Source organism: Dermochelys coriacea, chromosome 24, assembly GCF_009764565.3.
Source record: "Dermochelys coriacea isolate rDerCor1 chromosome 24, rDerCor1.pri.v4, whole genome shotgun sequence".
Taxonomy (NCBI): Eukaryota; Metazoa; Chordata; order Testudines; family Dermochelyidae; genus Dermochelys; species Dermochelys coriacea.
Window position 1 is genome coordinate 1157219 of NC_050091.1, and position 22397 is coordinate 1179615.

Consider the following 22397-nt stretch of genomic DNA (forward strand, 5'->3'; position numbering starts at 1 on the left):
ACCTTGGGTATGAACTGAGCCATGGGGCACAGAACGGCTGCACCACGTGACCGACTTCAGCAAAAAACCTGGCTGAAGTCAGCTCTCTGGTCTCGAGTAGGTTTCATTGTGAAACAAGGTGTGATCAACCGCTGCCTGTTCAATTTACCAAGCCCGAGACAGGTCCTCCAATGGGGCTACAACCCACCAGCCCCTACTGCCTCCAAGACAGAGAGGAGGAGAACTGGTCACTGCGAGGCAGGAGCCCTGAGGAAAAAAAAAAAATGAGGGGGAGGACCCATGCTCTGGGGCGAGGCTGGGACTGGAGAGGGGGGCTAGGAAGGCCTGGGCAGCCGCCAGCAGGCTCCATGCAGCTGAGACCCCCCCACCCAGCCCAGCTGTGGCCCTGCAGCACCGTAGCCAGACTGGGATTTCCGTGTGGGATCTGTAAAGCCAGCCCCATCCTCCCCACGCAGGGAAGTCAGCAGTAGCTAGTCTATTAGTCACCACTGGGTGGCAGCCTCTGCCCAGGAGACTCCTGCACCATCCCCGGCAAAAGGCACAGCAGGGGAATGGCCCTGGGGGACTCTGGCCAGAACCCCTGCACAGCCTTAGACAGGGGGCAGTAAGGAGGGGTCAGGCCTGCCCATCTGGCAGTGGCATGCGGCAGACAGGCAGCCTCGGGGTGGGGACTAACCAAAGACCTCCTAACAAGAGAGCAGCCCCGTTGGGTCACCGCCTGCAGCCAGTGACTGCTTCGCCTTGGGCAGAAGAACATGGCTGCACATGGGCCCACCAAGGTGAGTGCCCTGGAAAGAGCAGAGATGCCTGGGGACCACAGAGGGGAGGGTCAGCAGCTCGAGACAAAAAGGGGACATGCAGGCCCAGAGACAGAGCGGGCCTGGTCTCCTCCACGACCCATCAATATACTGGGACAGGGCCCGGCCCACCGCTTTCCCTCTCCAGCATCTGTGGCCCAGTGCCAAAAATCCTGACCAAGGCTCAGAAGGTAGGTATTAAAAAATACACACATCACTTTGTGATCTTTATTCTCTTTTAGTAAATAACCTGCATGGGGGCTTCATTTGAAGTGACCAGTTCCAACTGAAAAATACAAGATCTGGACTGCATAGAAAAAAAAAAGACCAAAAAAAACCCCAAAAGCAGAATATACTTACAGTGTGCAAGGGGGGAGGCGAAGGGCCTGGCCTGGGGCCATTGTGGGGAAGGGGGCAGATGGAGAACTTAAAATAAAGAGGGGTTTCCCTCCCTGTACCCTCCTGGGCTTGTGGGAGTGGTGGAGTGTGCTGAGGAAATGAGGACTCCAGGACGGCATGGGGTTTTCGTTTTTATATACAAGACACATTTATCCATTAAATTTAGAACACAGTACAAAAAACACTTCAACTAATTCATCGGACAATGCTGTTCATATCAATTACTGTTCTTATTCCTAATATTAAAGGGGGTTTGCTGTAGGTGGGCTTGCAGCTTTCCACTCCTTTAGGTCCACCAGGGTCAGGGGGCAGCAGGATGGGAGAGAAGTGGGGGAGAGAAAGGAGTAAAAACCAAAAAAGGCCCCTACGGCAAACGGTTCAGTCTGAATGCAAAGAGAGAGAGAGAGAGGGAGAGAGAGAGAATGAGAATACAAATTTTATATTACATACAACAGGAAAGGTGGCTGAAAACAGACAATGCAGAGCCAAGTGGCCGGCCTGCCCCGGGGGCTGCTGGCGCTGTGCCGGGGGATAGGGGGCGCTCTCTCCTCCCCAGGTTCCTTTGTCGTCGTTTTCGGTACGTTTCTCTTCCAGAAGCGAGTGGTGAGGTGCGCAGGGCCGCTGCAACCTCAGTTGGCGCCCCAGTTATAGCTGTTGTAGGCGGACTTGTTGGCCTGGGATTTCTGGGGGATGGAGCTGCCCTGGCTGCGCTGTCCGGTGCCGCTCTGAGGGGGTTGGAGGGGAAGCAGAGGGTTACTGGGGCGAGCTGGAAGCCATAAGAATCCCCAGGGTCCTGAGCCCGGGCTGGTCTGCGCACCACATGCCAGGACGTGCCTTGCCCTCAAACCCAGGAGTCCCGCACCGGGGCTTAATAGCACGAGCTGCAGACCTGCGAGACCAGTTCCAGGCAAGCTGCCCCATCCTCACCATGCCAGGTGAGCTCCAGGCACAAGGCAGCCATGGTGCCAACCTGCTGCGGCCCTCCGCCCCGGCACTGCTCTAGCCCAGCGCAGCAGGCCAACACCAGCCCACAGCCCTCAACCCAGCTGGGCCCCCCGCCTCCCGCTTCCCCATGAGCCACTCCGTGCATCTTCCTCCAGACCAGGAATGCTTCCAACACCACCATGCAGCAGCAGCTGGAGGGCTCCGCCAGGGCTGCAGCTCAGGGAACCGGGGGTGGGGGCGGGCAGGTGTGAGCATGGGCGTGTGTGTCTGTGCCGCGGGTGTGAGTGTGTGTGCACTTACTGACTGAGGGCCTCCCTCCTCGCCTGGCAGGGTGGTGTGGCCATAGGGGGTTCAGGAGCGTATGAAGGGCTAATTGGGGGCTGAGGGGCCTAGGGGGCAGAGTGGGGAGGGGTAAGGCATTATCATTCCGAGAGGTTCATTACCTGGTCCTCCTGCTGGCGTTGGCAGCACAGTATCATCTGCAAATATGGAAGCTGTTGCAGTACCAGGATATGTAAAATAAAGGGACAAACTATGACAATAGAAATCCACGGTTAGACCTGACAGCTATGGCGGGATCGTGGGGGTGGCAATTAACCCCTCCACTGCTGGCCTGCAGAGCCGCCATTGCAAGGACGGGGAGGTCAGGACGTACCAGGTATGTTCCCGGGGGGGAGGGGCAATGGCTGAACGTACCTGGTACGGCCCAGCAGCAATGGTGTGGCGCTGAGTACCCCCCAGCTGAGAGCACCCCGGGCCTTCCTCACCTCTTCCTCTCACAGGCCGTGTGTGTATGTGCAGGCATGAACGAGTGTGTGCATGTCACCGCGTGTCTGCATGTGTCCGCTGTGGGGCATGAGAAGGGAAGGGGGGCCAGGGGAGCAAGAGAGCCCTAGGAAATAACCCGGCAGGGGGCTGGGGGGCTGCTTACCTGGCCGTCCTGCTGCAGATGGTGGTGGAGGATCTGCGAGTGGGGCTGCTGATGCGGGGTGAGGATGTGCATGAACGGTGCCGGTGGGTAGGCTGCAGCCGTTGCGGGGTTGAGGGGGCCACCGCTGCCTAGTGCTGAAGGCAAGTTGAACGAGGCTGCCGGGGTTCCAGTGTGAAATCCCTGCTTCTCGAAGGACTGCTGCCAAGGAGACACCACGGGGGGTGAGGGGGGCCAGGTAGGGCTATGCTACGCCTGTGTCTCCCCAGCACCACTGGCTACACGCAGCTGTGGCCACGGTGTGGGTAGGTGCAGGGCAAGGGCTCTTTCACCCTGCATGCTTCAGAGGGGAGACGTTTCCCAGCCCCAAAACATCTCCTGCCGCTCTCTCAAATCCCGCACAGCCGGATCTCCTCCGGGTGGAGAGAGACAATCGCCCCACAGAGCCCGCTGCATTAGAGGGCACGTCTACACTGCAGCTGGGAGCATGCTTCTCAGTCCAGCCAGCAATGTCGCAACGTCGGCAGCGGCTCGCAGTGCACTAGCTTGAGCCAAGCTAGCGCAAGTGTCTAACTGGACCGAGAGGCACGTTCCTAGCTGCAGTGCAGACACCCAGACAGGCCTGCAGTCCCCCTGGAGCACCCCCCCCCCACCAGCTACTATCTGCCCAGAGACCATGGATGAGATACCAACCTGGGTCTTGGAGTAGACTGAGCCCGAGATGTCTGGCACTCCTGTGTTACTGGATGTCACTGATACACCTGTGGAAGGAGGAATCCAAAAGTCAGCGTCAGGCAGGAGCTCCTGTCAGCAGGCAGGGCAGGAGGTGGGCACCGTGAGGTTACCAGGGGAACCAGCGCCACTCCCGGGCAGGAAGGAGCCACAGCAGTGGATGCAGCCACTGGAGTCCCCCACTCCAGGTGGGGTTTGGAGAGAGCTCCTGCCTGGCAGGAGGAAGCCTCTTCTCAGGAGAGTGGAGAATCCGTCACATATCCAGCTTGAATGTCCTGGCCTCAGACACTCCACCCTGCTCCCACCCCCCTGCCTCAACCTGATTATACCAGAAGAAATCCTCTGCTTTGTGTGAGTTGCCAGACGGCACCCGGCAGGGGCAGGGGCTCCTACAAAGGGCAGAGCAACTCTGTCCTTCCAGTCAACATTCCCCAGAGGGGCTTTGACCTTGGAAGCAGGTGGCCGTGGATGGCTAACAGCTGCCATTTCCTCATCTCTCCCGTTCCACTGGTGCCCGCTCCCTGGGCTGTGCGCTCCACAGGGGCATGCCCTCAGAGCTGACACACTGTCGCCAGGCAGCCTCAGCACTAAGGGGTGTGCTGAGGAGACGCCCCAACACCCCAGCCCTCCTGCGTGAAGCCGTTTCACACCTTGCTAATGCTGGTACAGAGAACAGCTCCGATGGCACAGAGCCCCAAAGGAAGTGTGGCTCTGCAGAATTAGCAGAGCTGTTCAGCAAGAGGAAGAACTGCTGCAAAGATCCTGACTGGAGTAGACTTCGATGTGGTTCTGGGAAGATCAGTCAAGGAGGAGATAATCAGGCAAGGGTGACAAGCAGCTCTTGGCTCCCAGAATAGAACAATACACTGCCAAAGCAGTTTCTTTGGGTCTCCAATGAGAAATGAGGTCTAGATAAAATTATTATAAGGTGGGTGCAGAACTAATTGGAAGACTGAACTCAAAGGAGTTATCAGCAGTTTGCTGTCAGGTTGGGAGGGTGTATCTAGTGGGGTCCTGCAGGGGCCAGGCCTGGGACCGGTACTAGTCAATATTTTCATTAAGGATCAGTTGCTCTCCACAGCCACGGGAGGTAGGATAAGTAGCAATGGCTCAATCTGCAGCAAGGGAGATTCAGGTGAGATATCAGGAAAAACTTCCTAGCTCTCCGGGGAGTTAAGTTCCAGCACAGGCGTCCGAGGGAGGAGGTTTAAGAGCAGATTGGACAAACACCAGTCAGGGCTGATCTAGGTTTACTTGGCCCTACCTCAGTGCAGAGGTGGGACTTGGTTACCTCTTGAAGTCCCTTCTAGCGCAACATTTCCAGGATATCCTGGCTGCTGCAACGAAGGGGATTGCACGTTTCCCCATCTCCTGAACTAGCCAGGGCTTTGCAACCAAGGAGGTGGGGCTGAGAGCAAGAGGGCTGTGGCCATCTGGGGGCAGCAGGGATAAAGCAGCTAGACAAAACCACATTCCCACCCCTACAAGGCACAGAAAGGGTAGGGTAGCCCCTTAATACACCACACTCATTAGGGGCAGGGTGAGTAACACACACCCGGGCCTAGTGCTAGCAAAAGCCCTTGATTTGTAGGCAACATTCATGGGGACTGAGAGCCAAGACACGCACAGAACTTCACCAGATGGGCTGAGATTTCATGTCAGCTAGCAACTTCCCAGCAAACTACATGCCAGGTCCAGACTTTGGCATCACAGAGCAACAGGTGCTGTCGCTCAGGGTCTTGGGGGAAGAGAGATGACAGTGGGCTGCCAGGACAGGGTCAGTGGACTCACCGGGCCAGCGCAGCATCAAGAATTACTCTGATTTACAGGTCATGGTGGGGGACACAGATCAGCTGGGCCTTCTCACCCTGATGCTGTGCACAAACACTAGACACACCTGCCATTTGTAAAAGCCCAGCAGAGACAGCACATACTGTCTGGTGTCAGAGAAAGCCCAGCATGTCAACACGTGCAGAAATCTTAAAGAAATTCCAAGGACTGGAAGAATGCTAATATTGTGCCAACATTAAAAAAAGAAAAGGCAAGCAGGATGACCAGGGTAACTACAGGCCAGCCACCCTGACATCAATCGCAGACAAAATAATGGAAAAGCTGATATGGGATTCAATTGAGAAAAAGAATTAAAAAGGACAGGAATATAATTAATGCCAGTCAACGTGGTTTTACAGAAAATAGGTCTTACTTCCTTGAGATTCCAAGTTTGAGTGATAAAGGTAAATGCAGAGATGTAATATACTTTTGGAAGGTGTTTGACTTCGTGCCCCATGACTTTCTCATGGAAAAACTGACACTATACAATACCAGTGGAGTACACGTTAAATGGATTAAGAACTGGCTGACATCTCAAACAATCGTTGTCAATGGGAGTGTTTCTATGGGATTGGTATTAAGTCAGACCCTGTTCAACATTTTCACCAGTGATCTGGAAACAAATATAAAGTCACTGATGATAAAACAGAGACTGGTAGGGATATAAACAATGAGGACAGGGCAGTCATACAGTGCAATCCGGATTGTCTGGTAAGCTGGACCTTTCAAACAAGGTGGGTTTGAATAGAAAATTATACATCTAGAAACAAATAATTCCCTACAGAACGGGGGGCTCTCTCTCAGATGTAATGACTGACAGCAGACGAGTAACTGAACACGAGCACCCAATGTGATGCTGTGGCAAAAAAGGGCGGATGCCATCCTCGGACTTAAGGAGAAAGGAGGTGATTTCAGCTCTATACTTCACTGACTAGCTCGATACAGGAATATCACATCCAGTTCTTGTGTGCACGTTTCAAAAGGAAGCTGAAAACATGGAGAAAGTGCAGAACCCCAAAATGATTCGAGGGATGAAGAAAATGCCTTACAGCGAGAGACTCAGAGAGTTTGATCTGTTCAGTTCATCCAAAAGATCAAAGCGTGACTTGATGGCGTGTACGGACTTTGACAGGGAGAAAATCCCAAGTAGTGAAGGGCTCTTCAATCTAGCAGAGGCAGCAGAACAAGAACCAATGGCTGGAAGCTGAAGCCAGACAAACGTAATTTAGAAATTCGGCACACGTGTTTCTCAGTGCAGGTGATTAACTATTGGAACAAACCGCCAAGGGAGGGGGTGGACTGTCCAGCTCCTGAGGTCTGCAGACTAAGCCTGGCTGCCTTTCAGGATTATGCGCTTTAGCCAAACACAAGTTATTGGACTCACTACAGAGGTACGTGGGTGAAATTCTCCGGCCTGTGACACATACAGGAGGTCAGACTAAATGATCTAATGGTCCCTGCTAGTTTTAAACGCTATCAGTCTCTGAGAGCGATGCTCAGGGAGCCAGCAATCCAGCATGCGACTCTCCGGAAGGGTGTGCAGTGCTCCATGCATCCCATACAAGCAAACTCAGGGATATGGCTGGGACGGTCAAGAAGAATCAACATGCTGCACAAGTGTGCATCAGAGCTATTGTCTCTCCTCAAGTCCATTCTCAATGCTGCTGCAGATGGGAAAGAGAAACAGCAGCCATGTCACTCATCCGATGGCTAAATCCTGCAACAGCTCTGAAAGAGTGTACATCCAGGCTAGAGGTTACAGAAAACGGGAGAGCAAGAAGAATTCACTTAAGCTTAACTCAGAGTGCCAGGGGACCTGGCCACCCCTCTAGAGCCGCACGTGAACATCTTACAAGTCATTGCCAGGAAGCACTCTGGGCCCTTACTCCTCTCTGGGCAGAGTCCCTCTTGTCACCCAGCAGCAGGCAATCCACCGAGAATAAGGTGTCTGTACATAAACAGAGAGGACATCCCAGCATCTTCATGGACAAGTCGCCCCACAGCACTGCTTCTAACTAGCCAGCAGGTGACCTCCCCATGAGGTGTGAATGCCCTGTAGCCCCAGGGCTTTTGAAGTCAGTCCCAGGAATGTTTGGTACAGTCCGACAAGGATGATTTTTGGTGGATCTCCTGGCCTAGGATTGAAAGTGGTGTTTGTCCAGACTGCAGCAGCACTGTGTTTCCAACAGCAGCCCAGAGAGACCCAAGGCGGAAAGGCAATGTCTGTGGTGGTCCCGCAGCCCAGCGCAGGCAGAGCTCAGTGGACTAGTTTGTTCCAGCCCAGGACAATTGCCCGTTTCCTCTCCTGTGACCCCGACAACCCTCCACGTTACAGGCGTACCGACTGACTGCCCACCGAGTGTCTCTTACCAGTGCTGTATCCATGAGAGCCATAGCCGCTGGGCTGCTGGAAAGGGGTTGCTGATGCGTTGACGCTGACATTCACACCATGCTGCTTGGAAGAGGTAGGAGCGACCTAGAGAAAGGAAGGGGCCACGATGGTGAGCACAGGGCCAGCCAGGCTTCTATGCCCTGCCCCCCCACGAGGTGTGGAAAGGGGGGAGCACTCACAGGGAACACGGCGGGCCCATACTGGAAGGTGCTGGGGAGCCCTGGTACCCCTGTGTAGTATGGCAGACTGGTGTAACTGTAGCCAGGAGGCAGAGCTGGGTTCAGGAACGTCTGCTGCGTGGTGTGATGTGTCTGCGTCTGGCTCTGCTGAGGCTGGGCCAAAGTTGTTGCTGGAGCAGGGGAGGAGGCATCGCCTCGACCGAACTTCGTGAGGTCACCTGGAGCAGAAAGGGAGACAGGTGGGAATGAGGCCACCAGGCTGAGCAACAGACAAGTGAGTGACTCGGATCGTCAGCTTTGCATTGGTCACCTTTCACCCAAGGATCTAAGAACTTTGCCAAGAACAGGCCTCAACCTCCTGTGGGGGGCTGGTGAGCCTTAACCTTGCTGCGTGAAGCTCAGGGAGGGGAGCTGACTTGCCCAGGGTCACAGAGTGACAGCTGCAGAACCTGAACAGAACGCAGGGCCCTGCCCCAGCCTCTCCTTCAAGGATTCCAAGCCATTAAATCAAAGGGGCCTGGTACCATATGACCCTTCCCTGCAGCCACCGAGAGAGAATTGAGACCCCTCTGCAGCAGGACCTACAGACATACAGCAGCCATGCAGCATGCAAGGCTGGATTGTTAAACCAATTGCTTTCCCCAAAGCCCCTTTGTCCCCTGTACCCCTCAAGGAGCAACGCACAGGCAAGCAGACCCTAAAGGAAGACTGGTTCCTATAATCAGCTCCCCAGGGACTAAACTACATGACAGTGTCCTGCCAAAGTGCTCAACAAGCTCTTATAGCAGCCTCTGGCCTTCATACTCCAACCCCCGCACAGGGGAGCGAGACACACTGACACTGGGGTTTGTCTGAGAAACTCCTGCAGGCCCCACTCGCAGCCTGAGCGCCAGACGCACCAGGATCTCACAAGTAGCGTCCTGGAGTTTATGGCAATTCCAAACTCAGCTTGGAATGGACCCAGAACAAAGCAGTAGGCTCACGAGCGACCCCAAGCTGTAAGGGTATGTGCGCACTCCAATTACAACCCCGTGGCTGGCCCAGGCCAGCTGACTCGGGCCTGCGGGGCTCCGGCTCATGGGCTGCTTAACTGCAGTTTAGGAGTCTGGGCTGCAGCCCAGGCTCTAGGCCCTTATAAGGTGGGAGGGTCTCAAAGCTCAGGCTGCAGCCCAAGTATCTCACCACTGTTAAATGGCCCCTTAGCCAAAGTCAGTCACGGGTGTCTAAAGTGTAGTGTAGACATACCCCAAGAGCCGTGCCCCGTAAGCCAGTAGCTAACCGGTGCTCGGATCTCATTGAACAGGGGAGTCAGACATTGACTAGCTGAAGATGTGAATAGCTTCTTTTTACAGTGCTGCTCACACTCCGTCCTCTCCATGCCATGGCAGAAAAGCAAGTGTCCTTGCAGGGACCCAATGACCTACAGAGAATACTCGCAAATATCACTTCCTCTGCTCCTGCGAGCAGCTGGCCCTGGAGACTGGGCACAGGCCGAGGGGTCTGGAAAGCTTCCATCTGCATTTCTTTAAGAGCACCTGCTTGCTCTTCCCTGCAAACACTCTCCCCATTCAGAGTGCACACAGTAAGGCAGTGACTTCTGCAGAGCACCAGCCCCAGGACAGCCACAAGCGCTAATTATGGCTCCAGTGCTAACTTGGCAAATTATGCATGCGACACCCCATCAGCCCGGGGCTGGGATTCTAAGGTCAGCGGGCTAGTCCAAAGCACTTCCTGCCTGAAGCAGGAGGAGAAGCGATGCACAGGAAAACAAAAAGACAAGCAGTTAAAGGAGCTAACTGCAGGCCTCAGTGCTGGAGTTGGGATGGAAACCCCCTTTTAGGCCAGGTGGCCTCTCCTAATTCCAGCTCCGGACTGACCCCTAGGGCATATTTGCTAGTATGTTGCGCAGTTAAGTTTTTAAATGCCCCACCTGACTCTTCCCTTGGGAGACTCTTCCACTGCCCAAAAGAGCTGATTTTCCAGCTATTCAGCCTGAATTTCATGCCGTTACTTCTCAGCATTCCTGTCCCTCTTATGTTTCTACCCCCTCCGTGTATCTGCCAATTGTACCTTCCCCTGCTTAGACTCTGCTTTGCCAAGCCAGACAGGCAGCTCTTCATCTCCCTGCTAAATGGATCCCTCTAGATATTTTGCTGCAATGAGGTGTTCAGTCATGGTCACAGCAGAAACAGGATTGTCAGAGAGACCAAAAGAGAATAAAGCCCCCAAGCTGGATAATCGCCACAAGCCACGGGTAGTGCCTGCTCCGCTGGCCACCTCCACACTCCCGAGGCTAGAACTGCACAGTGCTAGTCCCAGTGGGGCAGTGCACAGGAAATGCCACACACTCATTTGGAGAAACACACCAGGCTGAGGGGGAGTGCTGCAGTTGGAGAGGCTCCAGCAGAGCCTGCCACGTGGAGCATCCAGACTCTAAGAGCTCCCTTGCTTGGCTGCTTCCAGGTGCAGTGTTTAAACCTCATGCATACGGAGATCTTGCTTTCAGAAGAAAACACTGCCCCAGTGCTCACACTATAGCCAAGCCACCCCAGACACGAGGGACGAGTGCCTCTCTCCTACCAGAGTACGGATTGCTGCTCAGGCTGCCATCTCTTCCCGTCAGTGGGGTGGTGGGGGTAGGGAATGGGATGCTGTAATAATCCTAAAAGAGACAGGGAGAAAGCGAAATGAACTACATACTGTTACAAAGGCAGGCCTATTGGAGAAACAGGATTTCCAGGCTGCAACAGTCCAGCATGTTGGAGTAATGCAGTTCAGATCAGTCACAGGGTAGGCTGATTGCATCTGGTAGCAACTCCGGATTTTCTCTTGCATTTACCATCCCCCATCTGGCCATTAGAAGAGCTAGAAAAGGTCTACTGGTATGCATGCTCTTAAAAGGTCCAGAACTGTACGTACAGCATCACAGCCATGGGAACAAGAATAACTTCTCTTCCGCAGACCATGTATCACATCTCCGTCTCTGGAGAAGGTCAGTCTAGCCAGCACCATCCACCACTCACAGTGAGCGGAGCTCTGCTTGCTTTGGACTCGGCTTCATAAACCTACTGTCCCAATCATCAATGCTGGCCAAATAATTAACGCTACTGATTCCCAAGTGCCAGAGAACACCTGGAGGAGCTGAACTGATCACCAATTGATTAGAGTGACCTCTACAGAAAGCGCCACAGCTGTATATATATGGAATCCCATTTTGCTAGTCTCTCACAAATACTTTACAACCTGGCATGCCTGTCTGGATTCACTGGTTAGGTCCAGAGATGCAGGCGGCTGCTGGGACTAGAGAAGCGCCTTACATATCTTATTTTACGTACTCACCAATGGGAATCTCGTCTGAAGCATCTGCAAGTCGTCATAACCATACACTTGTGGCTAAAAAAGGAGCAGGAGATTTCATTAGGTACACAAATCTTACAGCTCATTACCAAGTAGCCAAGGCAGATCTGAATGACCATAGTCCATATAATTATCTGACCAAGGATGAAGACCAGCCCCCATGACAACAAGAGACAGAATGACTGGAATGAGAGAAACCACTATGGGGCCTGGTCAAAGATATCTAGTTCGCGGCTGAGAGATGTGGTGCCACATGGGATTGTATGGCTCATCAAATATCGGTGGAATAATCCCGGTTTGTAAGTAGTTTGCAGAAGTTGTATACACAAATGTGTAACTTATCTACTTTCACACACACACACACACACACACACACACACACACACAGAGCTAAGACTGTGGGCTCTTGACCAAGAGGGGCGCCTCGCAACCACCCGACAGAATGGGGGCTGGTATGGAAAAACTGAGCATCCCAGCTAAGATCTTCGGTTCAGTCCGTCACCCTGGTTCCCAGCTTCTGGGACAATTCTCCAGTAGAGGCACTGCAATCAGTGCTCCCGCTTCTCTCCCGTAAGGAGAAAGTTCAGTGGTAAGTCCTAGTGTCCCACTGCCGCCCACTTTCCATTCCAGCTGTTTGCACATTAACCCACCAAGGAGCTGGCACTGCTCCAAACCTCCACTCCCAGGGACCTTGGATCAATAGCTGCTGCTGGCTGAACAGGCTGGGACCCAGGGCTCTTTGCTCTGCATTGGATGGGGGTGGGGAATATCTGCACATGCCCTACTTGCTGGAGGTTAGCACACCACAGAGCAGGCAGCTTGGACAGAGTCCTCCACCAAGAATACCCCTGCAGTCATCTCCACCAAGTGACACTTACCCGTTTGCACACAGACGCACTGCTCCCTCCTGCAGGGCCCTTTCCCAGGAGAGGAACCTCCAAACTAGCTGAGCCCTGGTGCAGCCCCATTGATTAGCCTTTTGTAAGAGTTTTATGTTGCAAGTTCAACCAGGTGGTGTCTGCTTGACTGCATCTGGTACCAACTCTGATTCCTCTGGCATGCACTGTCCCTCCTCTCTAGCTACAGAGAGAGCTAGGAAGGATCTACTGGCATGCCGCACCTCTGCAGCCAGCTCCCCAGAGCCCCACTCACCGGATAGGCATGTAACAGCCCTGGAGCCATGATGTACGGATTAGGCAACAATGGAGGAACTCCCGGAGGGAGGTTGGGAGGGGCTTTTCCTGAAGGAGGAAAAACACAGTTACACAGTGAAACAAATACTGATCAGATCAGCCCTCCCCCCACAGGACCAGATCAGCTTCTCACCCTCCCCTCCGCCCCCCCACAGGACCAGATCAGCTTCTCACCTTCCCCCCCACACAGTACCAGATCAGCTTCTCACCCTCCCCCCAACCGCCGGCAGCCCCCCCCCACCCCCAACAGTACCAGATCAGCTTCTTACCCTCCCCCCCCACAGCTGGCAACCCCCCCCGCCCCCCACAGTACCAGATCAGCTTCTCACCCTCTCCCCCCCACCCCCACAGTACCAGATCAGCTTCTCACCCTCCCCCCACCGCCGGCAGCCCCCCGCCACCTGATGCTGTTGCAACAGAGCTCCGGGTGGAGGCCGTCACCGTGGAGTTGCTGCTGAGGCTCAAGGCCAGGCTGCCAACGCTGCTAAGACTGGAGGAGACGCTGACCACAGGTGGGGCAGCCGAGACGGTGCTGGAGGAGGTGGGAAAAGTGCTAGCAGAAGAATGGAGGCTTGCTTCACTCTCCACACTAGGGTGCTAAAAGGGGGGTGGGGAGAGAAAGAGTTAGAGGCCCTGGCAGTCTCCAGGTAGCCAGGCAGGATGAACTACCACCCTGCAGGAGGAGCAATATGCAGGGGGAGGGTGCAAATAGCTGCTGGACCTGGAAATCCCTAACTGCAGCAGCTGTTTGCAGCAAGGGCTTTGCTCCTGCACTGGGCATGCGGTTTGCAGCTGGGCTCTCCCAGAGTGCAGGCCTGGTTCTAGTTGCATGTCTCCAGCTATCAAACAGTACCGCATGGCTGCAGGCAGAACTAAATGTGGCCGTGGAAATCTGGTGCAGCGACTGAGCATCTCCAAAAGTCACAAGATGGAGGAGTTTACCCTAAAATAGGAAAACAAAACCCACCCCGAAACCTCCCCTCAGCCATCAGGGCAAATCTTACAATCCCAGGTTTAAAGGGCTCCTCTACCCCTCCAGCACCCCGAAAGGGGCAGCTGGGGAACAATGACAAGAGGTGTGAGAAAAGCCGCTGAAACAAGGTGCTGTTTGCTCTTCACACCCAGTCACCTATTGTGCAAGTGGCACGAAGAGCCGTCCCTTTGGCAGGTTCCCTGTTCAGACTCCAACTCCGGTAAGATCCTCTAACATCAAACTGCCAGTCACAATCTGGGGAACTGGCTGCCCAACAGCCAGCACAAAAAACCACCCCAACATTCAGCCCAGGACACAAGGCTCTTCAAGCTACTGATACAGGAAGAAAAGGCCCTTCGGTTTGGAAGGAGCAGTACTGAGAGAACCCACAATTAAAAAGGAAGCAAAACCCCTAAGCAAGCCCGAAGCCTTCTCCAGCACATGGGGAACAATACAGCCCTGTGAGAGAGACCAGGAGAAAGGTGCTGCTCATCCCATGTGTTACTGGGTTAAGTGCCATGTCCCAGAGACACCCAATAAAACCAAACCCACCCCCGCTCCCAACAGTGCCCCCATAAGCAAACCGTCCGGAGCTGCCACCTGGTATTTAAACACGCTGAAGGCAACTCTGGAGCAACCCCCGGAGAGTGGTGACTGAATGCATGCTGTGGAGTGGGAAGAAATTTCATTCTGCTGTGAGCATCAGCAGCATTGGGCTCAGTATTTCCACACTGCCAGCAGTCGGTATGTCAGAGCACTGCAGTTCAATCAGCCACAGTCTAGTCTGACTGCATCTGGTTGCAACTCCAGGTTTCTGTGGCATACACTCCTCCCTTAATGGCTACAGCAAGCTAGTAAGGAGTTATTGGTATGCGACAAACAGGCCTCATCCTGCCTAGAGCCATGAACAGGCATGCAATATATTGAAACAAAGCTCTCCCCCATAACCTTTAGATCGCCACCCAGCCCCCTCCGTGGCCAGCCTGGCTGAGTCCCACCCCATCTCAGACTGACAGGCTGCACTTATTACTTGGCTGTGGGCAGTTTTGCCACCAGATCTATGCTATACACATCGCCTGCTGCTGCATCAGGGCCTGGCTTTCACAGCGGTTGGCGCGCCCATATTTCCAGTGAGTGGGGCCAGAGTAACACTCGCTCAGTGCCTGAGCAGATCTGCACTGCAGCATCTGGACTCACCAGAAGAGTTGACGTTGATGTGCGCCCAGAGGATGTAGACGAAGAGAGGCTGTTCTGCTGGGTGGGTAACGTGCTGCAGGAGGAGAGAAAAAGCTGTCAAACCAACTGCAGAGTTAGACAGCAGGTTTCCACTACCCCTCCAATGCTACCATACAGCTCCATCATCTCCCTCCACAGGAAACGTCAGGTGCCAGGACCGAACCGCATTTGGGATGGACGATAGATATGGAGAGAGCAACAAGACTGGAAGCCAAGTGCAGTCCAGCCCCTGGCAGCAAAGCTGAGCTTGCTTCCCAGGCAAACAGAGCACGGTACATTTCAGGGGAAGGTCCCTTGAGAGCACTTTCCTTTGTGGAGCCAGTGCTTCCCTGACACCTTGGCCAGGTAGGGGAAGGGGCACCTTTTCTTGCCAAGAATGACTGAAGTTCCATCACATGGTGTGAGTGAGGGGATCCTGGAGGCCCCTCTGGAGAGAGGAGGGGTACCGCATCACCACATGGGCAGCAGGTGGTCCAAAAGGTCCCCTCCACTCACCATTTCTGAACAGGGTCTAGTGTTCTGCTTCTCCAGCAATTGGCATGCCCCGAGCTCACCTGCTGAGTTGGGCGGTGGTCGTACTGGGGAGTTCCTCAGCGTGATTCAGGCTACTCAGAGCTGATGAGTGCTGGCTGGCTGTTGTCAGCAGAGACGACGCTGATACTGCATCGTTCAGAGGTGCGATATTGGGGGCAGAGGGGGAATCGGATTTCACCACAGGGCCTGGAGCACCTATGAATGAAAGCTGTGGTTAGGGGTCTTCTGAGCATTGGGAACACCACCAGCACTTTCCACCTGCAAATGTTCCGCCCTCCCAACAGCCCGTGGAGGAAGGGAATGCAGCATGAACTGGCAGCGAGAGCATAGAACTGGGAGATGGGAGACCTGGGGCTTAATTCTGGCTCTGCTGCTGACCTGCTGCGTGACCATGGTCAAGCCACTGCACCTCTGTGCCTCAGTTTCCCTCAACAGTAAAACAGAAGCAATGATCCTTATCCAGCTTCACACAGAGCCGAGATCTATGAATGAAAAGCCCTTGATAGGGGCCAAGGATCATCATCAGGAATAGGACTGTCCCACTTCACAGGCACACAAGTTAAGTGACCTGCCCAAAGTCACAGAGGCAAGAGGTAAAAGAGAACATTTTAGGGTAAGCAAATAAAACAAGCAGCACAGAGCAGGCCAGCAAGGTGACAATTTTCTGCCATTGTGGATTGAGGCTGTTGCTCACAACCCCCAAAGGAGCACAAGGGTATGTGTGGTGTGAGCAAACCCAACCCCCGAGTCATGCTGGCAACTCACCTTCGACGGCCTGTGTGGTTTGTAACTGCGTGGGCTGTACAGAGCTGAAACCATTCTGGAAAAGAAAGGGGAGAGTTTGGGATGGCTATAGCTTGTCTTCACTGACCCCTCTGCATTTGTTTAACCTCCCCTCCAGGCCCACACAATAGCTCCAGGAGCAGACCTAGGACTGTACGAATTATCAGACTGGATCAGACATGAGGCTAACCCATTCAGGCTCCCCTCGGACCATGGGCAGTACAGGTGCTTCAGAGGAAGCTGCAAGAAACCTCCTAATACCTAGTAGTTAGAGACCGGCTCAAGCGCTGATCAAGAGGTCTACATCTCCTCCAACACAGATGTTCCATTAACTATTCCCACTCTGGATAGTTTTGTGATCCATATGAATGTACAAGCCCTTCTGGAATCATGCTAGTCTCAAGCTCAGCGCTACCCTTCTGCAGTGAATACCACAGGTGGTGTGTGAAAAGCAGAACCATCTGTCAGTTTTCATTTTGCCACCAGTGAATTTCACTGAAAGCGAACAAATCTCAGTGCGGGGACTTTTGATACCAGTGCACTTGGCAGGCACATGACGTGGCCAACAGCGAGGGGTTCTCAGCACATTTATCAGATTCCACAGGACAAGAGGCGACCCCAAAGGATCCGTGAAGCAATTCCCCCACCCCACCCAAAGAGGCCACCCCGAGAAGCCAACAGGGAAGACCAGAAAGGGACAGACTCTCCAAGCAGCGGCTCCTGAGCAATGCCCCTCTCAGCAGCTAACCCAGGTGTGGCGTGGCAGGCTCCAGTGGAAGGTGTGTGCAGCCCTTGGCCAAAGAGAAGGGAGACACTAGGGATCACAGGAAGGAAAGAGAAAATCCCACACATTCCCCATCCCAAGAAATAACTAGATCATCCACGGTTGGCACTGCAAATGCACCCTCCACCACAGTACCCAGGGAGCCACACTGCAGCTACAAGGCCCAGGATTACACCTATGCCTACTTGGGGCTAAATTAATGATAAATCTCCAATTTACAACAAAAATTGACAGACCCTGCCTCTAGCTGGTGTTGCAGATTTTGCAAGGAAGTTACAGCAGAATCAAGGAACCACGGATTTCCTCACTCACCTCTCCATTTAAAATGACCCACTCCCACCGCTCCTTCAGTCCTGAGCAAGGCCAGTTTGCAGACAACCATCACATCCTGTGGTGACGACATTAGGTCCACCTCTACACAGCAGCTAGCCTCTAGCTCAGGCAGAAGAGAGGGCTTTTCCACAGCAAGCCAGCAAAGCTGAGCACTCGGCTCTCCCAGTTTGTCAGCTCTCCCTCTGCAGTGATTTGCAGGGCCCATTTATCAGCTTTTTTGATTTCTCTTACACCCTTCCTGCGCTGCAAAATTACAGCCACCCCTCCACACAGGGCTTCACACTCTGCCACGGTAAGACAGCACCACCGAGAGGGGATGCGCTGGCCCCGGAAGGCAGTCAAGGCCAGCTCCCTACCTTGGCCTGGGTCAGGTCTTTCTGGGGCGAGGAGGAGATGGAGTTTGGGTATCGCCTGGTCTGGGTGGATCTCTGTTCATACAGTGGTCCCTGAGCGCTGTTCTGGGAGGTATACGTTGCTGTCTGTATTGTGCCGCCCTGGTAACCAGACTCCTGGCTTTGACTGGACGAAGATTCACTACACAGAAAGAAAGGAAGGGGTTTATTTTCTCTCCAAAGTGACCCTGCTGGGCTGGCAGCCTCGAGCCTATGCTTATATGTGCTTACCAATGTAGCTGATCAAACCCAGCAAAGAAGTGCAGCCAGGAGACGGATGGCCCAGCCACAGGGAGACTCTCACTGAAAAAGGCTTGTGGTGCTGTAGACTGAGCACTGGACTGGGAGCCTGGAACTCCCACATTCTGATTGCCACTGACTTGCTGCGTGGCCCAAGCCAAATCACTCTGTCTCTCTGGGCTTCCCTTTCCCACACATAAAACAGAGCTAGTACTTAGGAGGAGGCTGTGAGGACCCACTAATACAGGGATATTCAGAGTGAGGCTTGCAAGCAGCTCTTTAATGGGTCTCCTGCAGCTATTTGCAGCACAATATAAAAACCCTGTGCAATTTAATTATTAACTAAAGTTATAAACCAATCAGGATGCTTTTACTACATTATTAATTAGCTGTAGTTGATAAAATAATAATACTTGGTCAGTCATTTTGCTGTGAGAATTATATACATTTCCCTGGCCAGGCTGTTTAAATATGAATTTATAGCACTCTAGCAAATGAAACAATGAATTCCCACAACTGTGACTCTCTTGGGTAATGCTGATCACTAATTTGGCTCCTGAACCATTGAGGTCCGAGTATCTCTAAGCTAACGGTTCTGTAATCGTTCGGGGCTGTAATGCTCTGTATAAAATTAAGTGTGAAAAAATCCAGGCAAGTCTTCCCCTTTCTGACAAACTCAGAGGTCCCCATCCTCGAGAAGGAGAGAGGATATAAAGCTATTCTGAAATCAGATTGGACAAGCACATAAACCGGGGACACACGGCAATGGCTGGAGAAGGAACTGCCTAACGTTACAGGTCTTCTCCAGCCCTTCCACCTTTCTACCCAGCTCTGGGCAGTAAATGCATACAACCCAGACATCATTGAAACCCTTGTGAAGTGCTGTGCCACAGACCTTGCACAGGAAGGGGTTGGGGCAGGCAGGTCAGCCATAAGTCACTGTTTACTTTAGAGCTCCTAAGGCATATTTACTCTCACAGACCATGACTGCTTCCTTCACTCCCCGGCCTGAATGCCAGACATCTCCAGCAACTCCGCCGGGACAAAAGGGCCAACATCTTCCTGTTCAGCATTACATCAGGACAAAGTTGTTGTGCAATAAGGGATACTTAGCACACTTGCTAGGGACTGGGAGTGGCAGCAGCTCCCAAAGGAAGATCAGCTAGACAGCAAGGGGATGAGAACCCTTCAATTTGACAAGGCACGCTCAGTTTGAATGGACAGACATGCTCAGCTCTCTCCCTGTTTGCTACAAAAATCTCCACAATTTGTATTTACACTGTGAAGAAGAAAGCACACACACGACCTGTTCACCTGGAACAAGGCGCAGTTGTGCTGGGGATTCCCCTCTCATTATTCGCAGGGAGTGGTTTAACGGCAGCAGGAAACCTGCCCTAATTTACTTTCTGTTTAAGTATCGCAGGCCAATCAGCCATAGGTTTGTCTGAATGAGTCCGCTGGCAACTTAACCATTTACTGTTGCATACGCTGTCCCCCCTTTATAGCTATGAGACCAGCCAGAAAGGGTCTACTGGTATGCAGTATAGTTAGGGAGCTCCGGAGCAGGTGGGGGCAGGCTGCAGGGTCAGCAGTGCTGGCCTGCGCTCATTTACCCAGGCGGCTTGGACACCAAGGAAACTCCCACCCCAACGTGCTGTGGCTGGTACAGGAGACTCCAGAATCTCAGCAGTACAAATAAGGTGCCCCTCTGGTTAGGATGAAGCTGTTTCTCCTCCTGACCCTGCAATGAGTTAAGAGCATAGAGGCTCTTTATAGCCGGTCCACTGAGACCCAGATGGAGCTGGAAGCAAGGCTGCCCCTAACAGCAAAGGAGCAAGTGCTACCTGCCTCTGTCCACCATGGGCATTGGGGTGTTTCCCTGGGCGCCCCAGGCCTTTACCTCGCAGTGCTGGTGTAGAGGCTGCTTTGAGACTGGCTCACAGAGGCGCTCGTCGTGGGCGTTGATTCGTACTCCGAGAGAACAGGCTCCGAACCAAACTGTAATGCCCCAAACTGCAGGTTTAGCCCTGAGATATCAGCGGAGCCAGGCATTTCCACTGCGAGAGCAGGAATCTGCAAAGAAAGGCAAAAAGAAAAGGAGTACTTGTGGCACCTTAGAGACTAACAAATTTATTAGAGCAAAGAAAGGCAAGTCACTGCAAGGACAACCAAACTGGCAAAGGGGACTTCGCTCGAGCCACCTGCAGGGAGAACCACCTCGAACAGCAAAGCAGACTGAAGCGGGCAGAGAAAATTCTACATGTGCACAGGAGGGCTCTGACCTCAGCCCGCCCCACACTTCAGTGTCATGATGCTAGAGCTATGTCAGCTGACCAGCAGCCCCAGAATAGAGGGATCAGGCCACAGGGTCTCACCTACGCTGGTGTCTGCAGGATTACAACTCTACAGTCAGATATTGAGGTACTGAGAACCACAGACTTGGCTTCAGTGACACCCACCCTCACCCTGCTGGAATTTCGAACACACTCGCCCCTGTGGTCTGCAGGTGCTCCGGGTTACGCTGTGAACATCAATCTGTTCAGCCTGGTACACAAATCCTATGAAGAGCCTAATCCAACTCAGGGTAGTGAAATCCCTCCTGTTAAGAGGGAGGGAGGCTGCTACAATTCCAACATGGCCGTGCCTAGATCCCGCTGCCACCTCCCCACGCCCCCTACCTTAGATGTCAAGGAGGCTTTCTTCTTCTGTTGCTTGAGCTTCTGCTGCGCTGGCTGGGGACTGGAGGGCTGGTTGTCCGATGACCCTGGGGACATCTGAGGAACAGGGTCAGTTTTGCTGGGCAGAGGGGAAGATGGGGGGGGCGGCGCCGTTGTAGAGGCTGTCACCACAGGCTGCTTGTCCTGCATGAACACCTCCATCATCGCTGAGGCTGGTGTGAAAGCCTGACGCTTGGTGAAGGGGCTGTGAACGGATGAGTCTGTTGGGTTCTTTAGATCTGCAGTGCAAAACGAGGCCGAATCAATGCTGGTTGTTTTGTGAGAGCCAACACAAGTCCCACCACTTCTAGGTTTCAATAATGAAATAAATGACTGAGACCTTGCCCCTCCCTGGAGCCTTTCACCGGGCGTCTCAAAGCTCTTCACACAGTTATAGTTAATGTCCAGGGAGCTACTAGGCCCCTCCTACATGGGCGCATGGGGAGTACCACTCCAAAGGGAGTCAGGGCATTGCTGGGAAAAGAACCCCAGGAGCCCTGACTCCCAGTCCAGCATCCTAACCAGACCCCTGCCCTCTTCCATAGGCAGTGTGCTGACCTGTCAAGCACTCCACCTTTCGGCTCAGCATACAAGGCCTCCCTGCAGCTCTTGCCATGAAGTTTAGGGGTGGAAGGAAGCAGATCTAGTCTGCAGAGCTTCTCCATCACAGAACGCCTGCAAATGCCTCTTAGACAAACACCAACTCTCACAGAAACTTGGCTTTGCTTCCCTGCCCTCCTCTGCAAGTTTGGCTGCATTTGATTGCCCGATTGTTTTGCTTCACCTACTGCGCACCCAGCGACCACCACCCAGGCCTTCCTCCCCTCAGCACGGCTGCACCTCCTGCACCCTGGCGTACTAATCACAACTCCCATTCTCTCTGCCTCTGCTCTGGGGCTCCTTATCTGAAACACTCAGGTGATGCCAACACCGGCGGCTGCTGGAAAAGGGCTGAGTTTTTCCTCAGCTCATATTTGAACCAGAGCCATTTCCCCAGAGCAAGAAACAACGTGTAGGAGCTGAAAGAACTGCATCAACACTAGACCACGCAAGGCTCGGAGAGACCTTTGAAGCACAGAACAGCTACAGCTGCTCTTGTATCATAGGTATCCCCGGGCCAAGAAAACTGCTTCCTTTCCCCACTGACCTCTGGCATGAGAGCCACCAGCAGAGGTTAGTTTCCTTTCCAAGGGGCCCGATGAGATCAACAGCCCAGCTCCCTCCAGCAGATGGAGGCCGACATATGCCTGTGTATCTGAGATCTATTCCACTGGAGAGCTCTTGGACTCAAAGTACTTGAAGCCACCGCTCATGAAATTCCTCTCTACAGATCTCTGCATTTAGAGAGCATGCTAGGCTGCGTAAATGGCAAGGGGACTGGTCAGCAGATGCCTGTAGGTGTCCGTGTGGCAGGCAGGCAGGGCTGAAACAGATGCCAGTGCAATGGGCATACAGAATGAGCTCATTTCAGCTGCTGGGAGTGGGAAAAGGACAAGGAAAGACCCTGAGAGTGTCTTAATGAGCAATAATTACTCTCCAATCCGAGGGCAATTAGATATGCATTCCTGATGATTTGTTCTGAATGGCAATGAGCCCAAAGGCTCCAGGGCTCGCACTCCCAAGTGAATCCTCCATGCCCCCCACTGCAGCACA

At 53.4% G+C, this 22397-nt stretch overlaps 1 protein-coding gene across 50 annotated transcripts in view; it reads right to left on the bottom strand.

Moving 5' to 3' along the window:
• Positions 1 to 1011: 1011 nt before the first annotated feature.
• UBAP2L (ubiquitin associated protein 2 like) overlaps positions 1012 to 22397 on the bottom strand; it is a 44350-nt gene continuing 22964 nt past the window's right edge. For 10 of the 50 annotated variants that reach the window (XM_038383364.2, XM_038383354.2, XM_043502357.1 and 7 more), the window contains 16 exons: positions 20706 to 20983; positions 19928 to 20100; positions 17752 to 17929; positions 16261 to 16315; positions 15516 to 15690; positions 14923 to 14995; positions 13154 to 13349; positions 12712 to 12800; positions 11542 to 11595; positions 10783 to 10864; positions 8203 to 8420; positions 8002 to 8107; positions 3763 to 3830; positions 3073 to 3270; positions 2585 to 2635; positions 1012 to 1921 (listed from right to left, as the gene is read on the bottom strand). In XM_038383364.2, coding sequence (XP_038239292.1) covers positions 1826 to 1921; positions 2585 to 2635; positions 3073 to 3270; positions 3763 to 3830; positions 8002 to 8107; positions 8203 to 8420; positions 10783 to 10864; positions 11542 to 11595; positions 12712 to 12800; positions 13154 to 13349; positions 14923 to 14995; positions 15516 to 15690; positions 16261 to 16315; positions 17752 to 17929; positions 19928 to 20100; positions 20706 to 20983 — 2090 coding nt within the window. In that variant the 3' untranslated portion in view covers positions 1012 to 1825. Of the gene's footprint in view, positions 1922 to 2584; positions 2648 to 3072; positions 3271 to 3762; positions 3831 to 8001; positions 8108 to 8202; positions 8421 to 10782; positions 10865 to 11541; positions 11596 to 12711; positions 12801 to 13153; positions 13350 to 14922; positions 14996 to 15515; positions 15691 to 16260; positions 16316 to 17751; positions 17930 to 19927; positions 20101 to 20705; positions 20987 to 22397 lie in introns of all 50 variants that reach the window. The other 40 variants (XM_043502342.1, XM_043502343.1, XM_043502340.1 and 37 more) reach the window with 13 other exon arrangements.